Below are 15422 nucleotides of genomic sequence, written 5' to 3' on the forward strand. Positions count from 1 at the left end.
ATCCTTTAAGGATCACTAGTATTCTCATATACAGCTGATAATGGTAATGTTCACATATAGGTTTAGATTACGTTTAAGGGCCAGGCGTAGGAATATCTTTAGAGTAAAGTTAAATTTCTCTTGACATCAGCGTCCTGTAAATCCCTGAACAGCAGTGCTGGGAGAAAGCAGATCACCTTTATTGGTTGCATAGTTCTGTCAGTTTATCACAGGAAAAAAAAAAAAAGAGAGAGGGAGAAGCACAGAGATGACCCCATCAATATGCTGCTGCCAGTTCACTGTTCAATCACAGGCTGGGACCAGGCTTTATTCCTTAACAGCAGTGTAGTCTCAACAAAGGTCAACGACCTGGCTGTGCTGTCTGTACAGATGCCTGGATCACATGACTAGCTGAAAAGAACTGCAAATCCTTAGCCAAGTAAAACAATACAGTACATATTTCAACTGTGCATTTGGCTTTTTGCTTTGAATTCTGCTTCAAGCATCAGGTGGAGGTATGAGGTTAAGTTATGGCTAAACTTGTTTACTTATAGATCAGAGTGCCTGTCTCTGTGCACAAATTTCCCCATCAGGTCTGACGGACAGCAGATAGTGGGCAGATTCCATAGCCATAGCAGGCTCTCTATTGGCTATGAAATTCAACCACTGCCAATCACATGATGGAGAACGAGTGAGAATCTCTGAATCCCCATCAGGCATCCACCCAGATGCAAAACGCCTCGGCTGCAGCGCTTTCTGTACTTTCGGCTTTCGGCTGCAGCAGCCATTATCTATATGGACACTCCGGCCTCAGCACACCTCTGCATGACAATTATCAGTGCTTGCTTCAAATTCATGTACTTATTTCCAACAGGTACATGAATTTGGCCAAGCCCCAATATTTGTCATGTGGAGGCATGGCAGAATTCTGGTTCCTGATCTAGACACTTGTTAGGAATTCCCCAGAGTGTCTTTCTTCAGCCTTTCTATCTCCAGTCTCACCATGCCTTACATAGCTATCATCTCCTAGATTGTAAGCTCAAAAGAGCAGGGCCCTCGATCCCCTCATGTTTTGCATTGTATTGGTATTGTTCTGTCACATGTTCTGTCCCCCTTTGTAATGTACAGCGCTGAGCGAACTATTGGCGCTTTATAAATACTGTATAATAATAATAATAATTGCTAGTGTGGTAGAAAGAGTAGCAAGTTGACAGGAATAGGGGATAAACGGGGCACAAGACAGCTAGACTAGGGGTGAAGGAAGTGGATGCCCAGCTGATGGCAGATCACATTATACCCACAAGGCACTTTTATTAATATATAAAATAAGCGAATCCCTCCATACCTACATACATTTTAGTAAACAAAGTATCTTAACGTATTTCAATCCGTTTACAGAGGTAAACAGTAAAACCCTCTTACTTTATGTTGTAGAGCTTTCGTGCAACTATTGCAGGGAAATCCACTTCAAAATATTTCTTGGGTAGGAGATTTTCATCCTGGAATGATAACACAATAAGCTCTTTACTGCATATTGAAAGTCATTTTTTTAAATAGAATTTCTACCACTGAACCACCCCAAAGTTTAACCCCTTCACACCAATGGTACGCAAATTGGCACTGGGCTTTACGCCGTGGGGCCGCTAATTAGCGTACCCGTCTTTGCCACAGGGTGTTCTCCCATCACAGAGACCGGGGTCTCACCGAGAGCCCGGGTCCCGTTCTAACGATTGGGACCCAGAACTCTATCACAGTCACTGTGAAGCCCATCCTCAGGTTTGCTCTCTCTGAATGGAGGAGAGAGATGCGCTGTATCGCTTTCTGTACTTTCAGAGAGAAAAACAAACACGTGTGTGTATAATAAATAAAAAGTAATAAAAAAATTGAATTAAAAAATACTTGAGCCAGTGTTAGTATTTGAGTCAAGGTCAGGGTCAGCATTTTTTTTTTTAGTCAGGATTTTTTTTTTTAAATTTTTAAATTCGTATCAGTGTCAGGATAAAGAAAAAAAGTAAAATATGCACTATTGTTTCTGGGCCATACTACAGGTACAAACAACAACTAACAAGCACGCGTGGTATCACTGTCATTGTTAGGAGCAGGAGAAATTATTTTGGGTTGTTCTTTGGTGGTAGGTTATGGTAGTAGAAAAATATACAGCTACATTTAAAAAAAAAATATTTTTTTACTATTTTGGGCCAGATTTACTTTGATAATAGAAAAAATTATTAATAAAAAAAAAAAAACTGAAAATATCTATTACCATTTACCACCAAATGAAAGCCCAATTTGTAGTGGAAAAAAAAAAAAGCGGTATAATCCACCTGGATACACAAAGTAGTTGTGATGATATGTAGGGTTTTGCTAACACATGTCAAAGTTGCAAAATTGTGCTTCGGCGTTAAGATTTGTTTTACCCTTAGGCGTGAAGGGGTTAAAGAAGATGAGACAGTTTGCCAATTATTTTTCTGCTTTTTAAGTCTAATCAACCATACTCGAAGCAGATGAGACAAAAGGGTTACTGCACCACTGGACTGCTGAAATGCAATTTCACTGTATCGTGGCAAACAGGATTACATATTTCACACTGCTTACAGACCTTTTCCAAAGAGCAGAGAAAAACACGTAAAAAGTATTTAACTTCCACTGCCACCACTGTAACAACTACGTTGGGAGTAATAGCTGCTACAGCAGACAGGAAATTGTTGATTTTTTTGCTCCTGGTTGCTGGCTTTCAAGTAAAGCGATCCAGGCAGCTGTAACTTTCGTCCCACCACATGTCCCAAACTTACCTGTCCATCCTGGGTGCCCGAGATCATCACTGCAGGTGTCAGAATGGAGAGCATCAGGAGACCAGTGAACATCTGTTCTCTAATCTCTCCTGTAAAGAATGAGCTCCGGAACGTCAGGGTTCAGAGCTAATAACCAACACTACCAATGTTTAAATTCCTACATTCTCGCTTATTTCCAAGACTCGGCAGATGTTGGGCACTCATCCCCAGTGTGTTTCCGATTTAAAGACCAGATATGGACAGTCTCTTCAGTGGCACATCCCCACCAGGATGGTAAGCTCCTTTCCATCTCATATTCTGGACTACAACAAAATGGCCACCAAGCCCCCTTTTTTTTTTTTTAAGAACAATTAAAAAGATCATCACTCGGAGGTGTCCTCTTAACAAAACGCCTTAGGGTACTATGTCTATATACCTCTTGGGCTAAGTAACACGCTTGGGGGTAAGGGGAGGCACACGTGTGTATGAGTGTGTGTATATAATAGAATGTAAGCTAGTGTACTATTTGTTTTGCCTCTGAACCTGGCCGCACAATGCAACTACGTGCATCACCTAATTATGTATTCAGTGTTCCATTTTTACTGTACAGTTATTTGCTCGGTAGCGGTAAGCTGTTTTGTACTCAATATACTCTATTTTCCCTATGCAAAAAAAAAAAAAAAATTGGAAATAAACCCCTTAAAAGAAAAAAAAAAAAAAAAAAAAAAAAAAGTTTGTTGTAGCCCAAATCCTGAAAATAAGTCAGGATGTGAGAATAAAAAGCCATTGGCTCCTGCTGCTGTCAATCAAATCCAGTGAAGAGGATGTAGGGTGAGGAGCTAAGTCCCACTGTATGAGTCTATGGAGCACGGCTCCATGGACACAGCTCAGGAGCAAGCAGACATTATGTGCCTCCATAGGAAATGGCTTGCTATGGGGACACACTAAGAAGAGGAGGAGCCAAGTTCGCCAGCAGGGGACCCAAGAAGAGGAGGATCGGGGCTGCTCTGTGCAATACTACTGCACAGAGCAGGTGAGTATTGCATGTTTGTCATTTTAATTAAAAAACGCACAGTAAATTTTAAACTACTGGGACCTCTTCTCTGCAAGGGCCAGTTTATGTTAAAGTAAACTGAGCCTTTAAAAGAAAAAAAAAAAGAAAAAAAAAAGAAGTTTAAAAATAAATTTTAACCACTTCCAGTCTGGACACTTTTACCCCCTTCCTGACCAGGGCAATTTTCAGCTTTCAGCACTATCACACTTTGAATGACAATTGCGCGGTCATGCAACACTGTACCCAAATGAATTTTTTACCATTTTTTGGAGACAGATAAAGCTTTATTTTGGTGGTATTTATTCACCGCTGGGATTTTAATTTTTTTTGCTATGTAAATGAAAATGTCCAAAAATTTTGAAAAAAAGTGTTTTTTTAAATAAAATTTTGCAAAGAAATAATATTTCATCATAAATCTTGGCCAAAATTTATTCCGTTATCTTTTTAGTAAAAAAAAAAAAAAAATACAAATTAGTTTATAACCAAAAATTATAATTTTTAAACATTTTGTTTTACTGTCACCCTAGCAGTACAGTGTCACCATGGTGACACTGTACTACTTGTGGGGGGTGATGAAGATTTTTTTTTTTTTTTTTACACTGATTGCTTTTACACCCATATAGGATGTAAAAGCAATCATTTCTCCTTCTCTGTGGCTGCATTCTTGCAGTCATTGAGAAGTACTGAGTGAGCTGTGATTGGTCACAGCTTGTCACATGGTACAAGGCTGTTGTGAATAGCCTTGTACCATGTGACCTTTGTGATCATTCACAGATTTCACACGTAGTAAGCAATGATGTCAGAATTTACATCTTGCTTACTACTTTGCATGTGATCACTGATTGGCCAATCAGTGATCACATGATCGGGACCTCGTACAGAGGTCCCGTCCGATGCTCGGTGTTTCACTGTGTCCGGAGGACACAGCGGGCACTAGATCGTGGTGCTGTGCGCTCCCAGGGAGCGCGCACAAGCATGGTGTGGGGAGGCAATTTATAAACGTCCACCCGACCCTGCACTGCCGCCATCCGGCCGTTTATATACAACGGCCGGTCGGGAAGTGGTTAATAAAATACATTTAAAAATTTTTTTAAAGCCCCTGCCTCCCTACTTACACACACACAGATGTAAATGTGAACACTGTGTGCAAAAAAAAAATAATGGATGTACCACATGCATATTAGGTATCGCCTTGCATGCTGGATTGAGATCAATAATATTTGGGGCATTATTAAACTGATTAGTTCTACAAGCTTTTAAAGGGTGGCCTATGCCCAAGTTTGGGTATTCCAGTTTTTCACCATTTCACAGGCACATACAATTTTGAGCCTTGAAATATTTATTACCCGAGTGCAATCTACCATATTCTGTCTTGGGTGCTGAATATATTTATCTCATGTAGCTGGGACACTGGCACTCGCTTCTCTACTTGGATATCTCCCTTGAAAAACATGAAGTAAGCAGGAATAGAGTTGTTTAAAGAATATGTTCACCTTTAGACAAAAAATAATAAATGCACTTTTTTTTTTTACAGGTACAAAAAATGTGCATTTATTTTTTGTTTTGGGAGCCTGTAAAGCATTGCACCAGCAATCAGCAGATCGCTGGTGCCATGCAGGTCTCCTGCAGATATATCAGTACATCTGCTTGCTGTATGGGATGTACAAGCAAGCAAATATACTCATGAGAAGAATTAGTGAACAGCGTCCTGGTAGTTCATTGAGAACTACAAGCCGACAGCCTCTAAAGCTGTCGGAACTTGTAGTTTCTCATTCACAAAATCCAGGGAATTATTTTTTTTTTTTTTACAGCTAGCGAGGGGGAAGAAGATCCCCCGCTAGCTGTCAAAGTAGGGGAGTGGGGGCCGGTGCATTCATAATGTGTTACATCCTGAATATGGGTGTAACAAGTTGTGAAAGTTGAACTTATCCTTTAAGTACTGTCTCTGTCACGGACCTGCAATGCAGATTAGCAGTTCTAGTTTTATTCTGACTTGGCTGCTGCCTGCCTGTTCCAGGGCAGGGACATTGAGCCTCATATTCTTCCTGTTATACATACAGCAGAAATGGGTACTTTAGAAAGACTTAATGTCAGACTCTAGTGAAGCATTGGATTGTCTCTGTTTGGTGCAACTGGCCTTTTGAACTTTTGATGCGTTAGAACTTACCTTTAACCTCCAGAAAGTTGTGTCTAGCCCCGCCCCAAGGTTAATGACTTGACAATTGCATTCAGTCCTCTTTAGAAAGGCACGGAGTAGTTGGCCGACACCCTGCACCCGGGCATAGTACCCTAAGAACAGCAAAAGACAAACCAATGAAGATTTATTCAAATGCTTATAGTTCACCTTCAAAAACATACTGAGAACTACAGAACAGGAACTGCAGTGCCACCTATTGATAAAAAAGGGTATTTATGTGAAAACCTGCAAGGCTGCTTGTTTCTCAGTAAAATATACGTACTTCTCTTGATTAGGATTAACTTCAATGAAAAATGGCAGCTTAAACCTAGAGATGGGTGTAGGAAGCACGGATACTCTGCTCAGTTCTTTAGTTTTCCTTCCAGCCATAGCTGTTGCAGTTCACTGTAGTCATTTTGTCAATCTGGTGACCCCTAAAGGAGAGGTATTCCGAAACAAACCCAAGACATACTCCATGCTGTCCCATTGGCTCCTGCTGCTGTCATTCAAAGGCAGTGAGGAGAAAGCAAGGGGTGGGGGGGGGGGCACTAAGCTCCACTGTGTGCGTCTATGGAGAATGGCTCTATAGACACACACAGCACTGGAGCAAGCAAGCGGCTTACTATTGGACCGACAAAGAAGAGGAGATAAAATCATCAACCGAGGGAGGTACTGGGCTGCTTTCCGCTTTGTGCGATACTACAGAGCAGATGAATATAACATGTTTATTATTATAATGAAAAAAACATTTTTATCTTTAGCAACACTTCAATCCATTATTATTACTTTACATAAATATATTGTACATTCACATCAGTCCCTAACCCTCAAGGGGTGTACAATCTAAGGTCCCTAACTCACATTCATACATACACATACTAGGGACAATTTAGACGGGAGCCAATTAACCTACCAGCATGTCTTTGGAGTGTGGGAGGAAACCGGAGTACCCAGAGGAAACCCACGCAGGCACAGGGAGAACATGCAAACTCCAAGCAGGTGATGCCGTGGTTGGGATTTGAACCAACGAACCCTAGTACTGCCAGGTGGAAGTGCTAACCATTTATTACAGTTTGTAGGAAGAACTGGGTGCGATGTACACACCAGACAAGTATTTTGGGTGCATGAGATTGGTGCGCCGAATATCAGCTGGTTCAGCAGAAACTGGCTGACATTCATCCGGCATGTACAGTACCCTCTCTCACTTCTGTGGTATTCATTCAGAAAATACAAAGCTCTCTGTGAGTGGCTGAGTAACCGTCAACTCGATCTTGTTCCAGGAGTGGGAACATCCCACTGCCAGAACACAGCGCTGTATAGCCCTGGCCAAAAGTTGTAAGAAAGTCACAAGTATTCATTTTCACAAAGTCTGCTGCTTCAGTGTTTTTAGATCTTTTTGTTACTATGGTATACTGAAGGATATTTACAAGCATTTCATAAGTGTCAAAGGCTTTAATTGGCAATTACATCAACCACTTGCCCTCCTGAGGATTTACCCCCCTTCCTGACCAGGCTAATTTTTGCGTTACGGCGCTGTGTTATTTTAACTGAAAATTGCACGCTCATGCAATGCTGCACCCAAATGAAATTTAGTCTCTTTTCTCCCCACAAATTGAGCTTCCTTTTGGTGGTATTTGACTGCCGTTGTGTTTTTTATTTTTTTGCGCTATAAGAAAAAAAAAAAACCTACAATTTTGAAGAAAAAAAAAAAAAACCACCCTATATTTTTTACTTTCTGCTATTAAACATGTCCAGTAAAAAACATTTTAAAAATCAAATTTCGCCATAACTCACGCCAAAATGTATTCTGCTCCATGTCTTTGCTAAAAAAAAAATCCCAATACGTGTTTACAAATGGTCGTATATATATACTGGGATTTTTTATTTTTACTAGTAATGGCAGCGATCAGCGACTTATAGCGGGACACTGGGGGGGGGGAAATGACTTGGCGTTACTGACATCCCCAGTGACACCAATACAGTGATCAGTGCTAAAAAAAGCACTGACACTGTACTAATGGCACTGGGGAGGAAGAGGGTAACATGAGGGACGATCAAAGGGTTAAAACAGAGTTCCACTTACTCTGTAAAAAAAATAAAAGTCAGCAGCTACAAAAACTGTTTCACAGGCCGTCTTGTATTCCAGGAGGCCGGCATCTTCAGTGTGGGCACCCGGCTCTGACAGCTTGCAGCTTCACAGCCGGGTGCCCACTGTGCATGCGTGAGTAGCGCTGCGCTTCCTGAACGGCCCCGTCCTCTTCTGGGACCTGTCACGTGTCCCACAAGACTTCGGGGAGGGAGGGAAGGAGGACAACTTCCGCTTCCGATCGCCTAGGCGATTGCAGTGGAAGTGGGAGCGGGTACCTGTCAAGTTTGGGTAACCGTGTCTACCCCCCCCCCCCCCACACTCCCCAAAGGTGCCAATCCTTAATAGGGAGCAGGGGACCAATCTTTAAAGCGGAACGTCCACTTTTGGGTGGAACTCCGCTTTAACTATGTGCAGGGAGTGTTTTACTGGGGGGGCGGTGTGTTGGTGCTTCACTGCAAGCACACTCCAGAGCAGTGTGTCTAAGCCGACAGGGAGGAGGACTGTTAGTAAACAAAGTAGCCTCCTCCCCGTCGAAGATCCTCGGTAATCACCAGGCGCCGGCAGGTAATCACCGGACGGGCAGAAGCGTTAACTCTCCAGCGCCTCGAGGGAGCCAATGCCAGGGGGAGGCCAGGGGATCAGGTTTGTGAATGACCTACGGATAAAGTTCCAGAGATGCAGCCCTCCTCAGATAGGGAAGTCAACAAACTGGAAGAGAGCATACAGGTGGTGCAAACCTTTTTAATAAATCTTGGATAATACTCCAGGAGTTTGCGCCACCTGTATGGCTTTACTACCAGTTTAAGACAAAAGGGGGAGATTTACTAACAATGAAGCACACAGAATCTGGTGCAGCTGTGCATAATAACCAATCAGCTTCTAACTTCAATTTGTTCCCATAAGCCCTGGTTCACACTGGTGCGACATCAAGTGGGACATGCGATTTACAAATCGCACCTGCAGTTGCATCTAATGTATTTCTATGGCATGGTGTGATCTGAAGTACTGCAATTTCAAAATTAGTTCCTGCACTACTATTTTCCGATTTCATTGTGACCTGTTAAGTGAAGTCGCAAGCCGCAGTGAAATCGGAGGTAGAAATCGCACTAATCTGCGGCTTTGAAATCGAGCTACTTCAAGTGAAGTAGCGCAATTTCAAAGTTGCATTCAGTGTGAACCAGGGCTAAAAACTAGAAGATGATTGGTTACTATGTACAGCTGTACCAGATTCTGTGTGCACCAGTTTTAGTAAATCACAGTGGCTAAATGGTTAGTACTTCCGCCTGGCAGTACGCGGGTCGTTGGTTCGAATCCCAACCATGGCACCACCTGAATGGAGTTTGCATGTTCTCCCTGTGCCTGCGTGGTTTCCTCCGGGTACTCCAGTTTCCTCCCACACTCCAAAGACATGCTGGTAGGTTAATTGGATCCTGTCTAAATTGTCCCTAGTATATGAACGTGAGTTAGGGACCTTAGATTGTACACCCCTTGAGGGTTAGGGACTGATGTCAACGTACAACATATATGTAAAGCGATGCGTCAACTGACGGTGCTATCAGGGGCGGACTGACAACTCATGGGGCCCCCGGGCAATAGGGGATCATGGGGCCCGTGTCCTTGTTTTGTTTTTTTTGTTTTTTTATCCTTCCTTAGATCCAAGCCTTGCAATAATCCTGTCTCTGAGCTCTGCAGGCAGTTCCTTTTAACCTCATGGTTTTTGCTCTGATACAGTATGCATTGTCAGCTGTGAGGCCTTTTATAAAGAGGTGTGTGTCTTTCCAAATCATGTCTGATCAATTTAATTTACCACAGCTGACCTCCAATTAAGGTGTAGAAACATCTCGGCATCCATCATTACCAGGGGCGGACTGACAACTCATGGGGCCCTGGGCAATAGGGGATCATGGGGCCCCTGTGTCCTTGCCAAACTCAAAAAAGCCTATGAAAAAGGTACCAGGGGCATCTTATGGGGCCCCCTACTGACCCCGGGCCCTCGGCAGTGCCCGAATTTCCAAATGGTCAGTCCACCCCTGGGCGCTATACAAGTACCTGAAATAAATCTCCCCTAGTGCATGATAAAACCGATACAACATCAAACACAAAATCGGCTTCTTTTTTGTTCTACTGCCGTTGACTTGCCTCTGTTGATCTCGGGCGCCTTGCGCTCTTTGGCCTGCCTGACGAAATACTGAATGTAGGGATCTTTCCAATAACCAACGCTCACTGCAAACCTGCATGGAGAAAAAACAAACGTAAAGGGTTGGTTCACCTTCGGGATTTACAAATTAATCTCTTCAGCAATAGATCCCAATCAACAAGTGCCAAGTCACTTTTCAGAGCTGGATCTTGTGGCTTGTCCACATGATCTGACACTGCAGTTCAGTGTTCGAGGATCAAACTACAAGTCCCACAATCTAATGACAGTATGCCCAGATTTGGGGGGGGGGGGGGTGGAGTGAGCACATGTTGCTTATTTCTCTGCAGCCAAGATATGAGTTTGATGGAAAGATGAATGAGGAGCATCCAAGGGGCCACTGCACATGAGGATGAGCGAAACAGCAGCTCCACGCTTGTTCTTGTGATCATGAAAGTGGATGAAAGATTATATGGTATGCTCACGTGGGGGGAGGAGAGGGTGTGCTCAATGGGTGCAATCAATCGACATCATTTCTCTGAGCTTGAAAACATACCATCCACCCTTGGGCTGCTGTGCAGTATGGTGCCACTCACAGAGAGCACAACATTTCCAAAACCTGGTCGGCCTACAAGTGTTTCTCAACTTCATTCTTCAAGTACACCTAACAGGCCATGTTTTAGGAATTTCCCTTAGATAAAATAGTTCTCATATATACTGAGCCATTGACATTGATTTAAGGCCTCGGCAAAAAAAAAAAGTTTTCCAAGCAATGGGGCTGCACCCGCACTGCGCGGGTCAACTGCTTGTCTTGTCTAGGGGTGAGGAGAAAGATTATACTCACCTGATCCTTCATTCCAGCAGAAACCGGTGCTCCCCCACAGTTCCAGTGTGGACTGTTCCTGGTTTCTGGAGCCTGCTCTGGGTGTGATGATGTCAGGAACAGACCGCTATTCAAAACCACTGGAGTGCAGGGGTGACAGACCAGTCTTGTGCTGGGAGAATCAGAGGATTAGGTAAGTACATCTCCTTTCTCCTCCCCTAGAGAAAAATGAGCAGGTAACGTGCATGGTGTGGGCACGGCCCCACTCTGAGGAAACCTTTCCCCCCCCCCTCCCCAGAGTTGGGTGAAGACGGAGGTTGGGAACCCCGGCTCTACAGGTATACAGTTTGAGGGAAGTTGAATTTCTCTGCACTTCACAATGATTACTAACCTACTGGGGCCCCTCGACTGCTCTGCAGTGTTTATTATAAAGGTGAACCTGAAAAAACGCAGGTGGTGCTCACAGGATGAATGGATGTGTAGTGCATTTAGCCAACAGCTTTCCTATACAATGCAGTCGGATCATGGCCGGTGGGGGGCCGGCAGGGTGCTCTATATGGCTTCCTGAAAACATCACAGCCCCACCTCCCCCCCAGTACTCCTCTCAAGAACCCTAACCCTAGGTTCACATCTGTGCGGGTAGTGCCGCTGCGGATCGGCATGAAAATCCGTGCAGCCGCACCACCCACAGAGAGAAATGCGGACCCGAGGAGCGTGTGCCATTAGTTCTAATGGCATGTCGCTCGCACTGGGAAACGCAACCGTACTGGAAACCGAGGGTCCCGTGTGGACTGCGTTTTCTAAAGTAGTGCAGGGACTTCTTTCCCTGCGTGGCACGGGAGTCCATTCAAATGAATGGGCTCTCGTGCCCATGAAAAATGCAGCCCGCACAGCCGCTTAGATGTGAACCGGGGGTCAGCCCTGATGTAAGCAGTGGGCGGGCTCTTGGGAGGAGTTATGCAAATATCAAAATCCCCTTATTATTATTATACAGGATTTATATAGCGCCAACAGTTTGCTCAGCACTTTACAATATATGAGTGGGTTTGATTGGGCAGAGTGGGCATTCCTAGTTGGGATGTATTTGCATACAGACACATGGGATGCACTACCTCCATAACTAAAATCCAATGAAAGTGGGCGGGCCGAGGACAGTCGGGTTGGGGAGGAAAGATCTAGATGATGTTGGACGTCCTCCAGCCGGGAAATGAGGTGGGCCCTATCTGGCTTGCTGCCGCTTCCAATGCACACTGTAACAAGCCCACAGACCCATTGCAGCCCAGGAGAGGAGCCTGTACAACTGCAGGACTGAAGGGATGGCTGAAAGGTCAGCTTTAAATGACCTCCCTGCTGCTACACCCTACAAAGGGGGACCTGAAGGCCTCATACATAGGGGAGTGGGGGCAAGGAAACATCCAGCACCTCCATTGTCCCACACTGCTGGTCCTTCCTGCCACTGAAATGAAAGGGCCACTGCAGAGCAATGTGGTGCCCAGTGAATGGCAGTATATAAATGTAGATGGCTGCGTCACCCTAGGCCAGGGGTAGGCAACTTGCTGCTCTCTAGCTGTTGCGGAACTACATTTCCCATGAGGCATCGCAAAGATTACAAAACTGAGTTATAGCTATGACTTTCAGAGGCATAATGGAACTTGTAGTCCTGCAGCTCTCAGGTTGACTACCCCTGCCCTAGTTTCACACAGAAACGCACAGCAGTCCATTTAACATGATTTCCTATGGGACAGGTTCACATTTCCGCGTTTTCACCCAATGCGTTTTTTTTTTAAAGGGTTGGGGACTTTTTTGAACGCAAAATGTTGTATGTTTGGTTCTATAGACTTCAATGGAAACGCTGCAGAAAAGCATGTCATGCGTTTAGCATTTTAAATCTGCCTAGCAACAAGAAAAATGTAAAATATGGGGGAAAAAAACCCCCCGCAAAACGCATCAAAAGCACAAGGGCAGAAACGGCTCAAACGCAACCTGCATAGGTGTAAACCTAGCCCCGGGTACTGGTCTGCCAACCAATCAGGTTTTATCAATTTAAATTGATTTGCCAAGGGGGGGCCTGTGTTGTAAACCTTGGCTTGTCAATAAAGGTGTGCCAATCTGAAAAAAAAAAAAAAATATATATATATATATAACAAGGCGTCGTGTACGTGAGCTGCTCTGGTGGTCCCTCCTCACCTCTTACATATAGAGGCGTCATCACAGGTGCCCCTCACAGCCTCATCCGCGGTGTCCGAGTCTCCGGACATGTCTCCTCCGTCACTTCTCACCACAACAGGGATCTGGCCGCAAAATGGAGCTCCATTGTCGACAGGAAACACGTGACCTCCACTTCCCCACTCTTTTTTTTTTTTGTGAACTTTAATGTAACAAACAAGCAGAGGATGCAGAGTGGAGCTCCACTCGAGGAGGGACAGCTGTCTGCAGAATGGAGCTCCATTTTTGACAGGAAACACATGACCTCCACTTCCCCCCATTTTTTTTTAGTGAACTTTACATCCTCATTAATATTATTATTATTATTATTGTTATTGTTATACAGTATTTATAAAGTGCCAACAGTTCGCTCAGCGCTGTACATTACAAAGGGGGACAGAACATGCGACAGAACAATAACAATACAATGCAAAACACGAGGGGTTCAAGGGCCCTGCTCTTTCCAGCTTACAATCTAGGAGGGATATTATTATTATTATTATTATACAGGATTTATATATTATGATTATTATTATTATACAGGATTTATATATTATGATTATTATACAGGGTTTATATAGCGCCAATAGTTTGCTCAGCGCTTTACAATATAACGGGAGACAATACAGCAACAATACAGTTCAATACAAGAGGGTTAGGAGGGCCTGATCCTTGGAGCTTACAATCTAGGAGGGATATTATTATTATTGTTATTATACAGGATTTATATATTATTATTATACGGGATTTATATATTATTATTATACGGGATTAAAAACACAGTAAAACGTGGTAACAGGTGGTAAAACGTCACAAACATGGCGTTATTGGACTTTTTTTGACCCAAAAAAATTTTTTGGGGTAAAAAAACTTAAAAAACGCAAACACGGGAAAACGCCACTAAACACTAATGCAGAAATGCTAAAGAAAAAGCTGTAAAACTCACATGTTTAACAGGACTTTTCACAGCTAATGTTACCAGCGTTATCAAAGCGCCCCGTGTGCATGGAGTCTTTTAGTTGTAAAAACGCTCTAATGTGGCAAAACGTGGTAAAATGCCTCAAACTGGTGTTTTTGGCCTTTTTTTTACCAAAAAAATTACTTTTGGGGGGGGAAAAAGCGAAAAAAACGCAAACACGAAAAAAAGGAGAAACAGCTGCTAATCACGGCAAAATGTCGCTAAACACTAATTCAAAAAACGTTAAAAAAAGGCTGAAAAACTCACGTTTTTAATGTGACTTTACACAGCTGACGTTACCAGTGCTACCAAAAACGCCCCGTGTGTGTGGAGCCTTTTAGCTGTAAAAACGTGGTAAAATGCTGCAAACTGGCATTTTTGGACTTTTTTTGACCCAAAAAAAATTTGGGGGAGGAAAAAAAGTTAAGAAATGCAAACGCGGAGAAACACAGGAAACAGCCGCTAATCACAGCAAAACACCCCTAAACGCTAATGCAAAAGACGTTAAAAAAAGGCTGTAAAACTCACATTTTTAGTGTGACTTTACACAGCTAACGTTACCAGCGTTACAAAAAAAAAAAAGCTAACAAAACGCTAAAAACCACAAACACAGGAAAACGCCGCTAAACGCTAATGCAGAAAACGCTTAAAAAAAGCTGAAAAACTAAAGTCCTTTAATGTGACTTTACACAGCCAACATTACCAGCGTTATCAAAACGTCCCGTGTGCATGATAGTTCAAAAATCCGTGAGTGTCCCGGGCAATTTGTGACAGTTGGCAACTATGATTAAGGTGGTAAATGAACTCACTTAGTGCCTTATTACATTAAATTATCCTCAGAACCTGTGTAATTACTATTTGTTGGGGTTTAAAGGGATGAGGTGGCAACCCTATGCCCACTGCGCATGCGCGAGTAGAGCTGCGCCTTGAGAATGGTCCTGTAGTCTTCTGGGACCTGTCACCTGTCCTAGAAGACTACAGGGAGGAAGGACAACTTCAGCTTCTGATCACCCTAGGCCAGGGGTAGGCAACCTGCTGCTCTCTAGCTGTTGTGGAACTACATTTCCCATGAGGCATTGCAACATTACAAAACTGACAGTTACAGCTATGACTTGCAGAAGCAGGATGGAACTTGTAGTCCTGCAACAGCTGGAGACCCGCGGGTTGCCTACCCCTGCCCTAGGCGATCGCAGTGGGTAATTTCAGGTACCCGCTGCCCAAAAGTGCCAATCC

General features: G+C 43.6%; 1 protein-coding gene across 2 annotated transcripts in view; it reads right to left on the bottom strand.

Moving 5' to 3' along the window:
* Positions 1-13366, bottom strand: part of LCMT1 (leucine carboxyl methyltransferase 1) — a 36996-nt gene extending 23630 nt beyond the window's left edge. The window contains exons 1-4 of one of the 2 annotated variants that reach the window (XM_089682412.1): positions 13214-13366; positions 10209-10300; positions 5972-6093; positions 1402-1478 (exon numbers count right to left, since the gene is read on the bottom strand). In XM_089682412.1, the coding sequence (XP_089538538.1) occupies positions 1402-1478; positions 5972-6093; positions 10209-10300; positions 13214-13284 (362 nt within the window). In that variant the 5' untranslated portion in view covers positions 13285-13366. The remainder of the gene's footprint in view (positions 1-1401; positions 1479-5971; positions 6094-10208; positions 10301-13213) is intronic. The other variant, XM_089682413.1, reaches the window with a different exon arrangement.
* Between the last annotated feature and the right edge of the window lie 2056 nt (positions 13367-15422).

The sequence above is a fragment of the Staurois parvus genome, unplaced genomic scaffold (assembly GCF_062004578.1).
Source record: "Staurois parvus isolate SC_StPar_1 unplaced genomic scaffold, SC_StPar_1.0 ptg000289l, whole genome shotgun sequence".
NCBI classification, from domain to species: Eukaryota; Metazoa; Chordata; class Amphibia; order Anura; family Ranidae; genus Staurois; species Staurois parvus.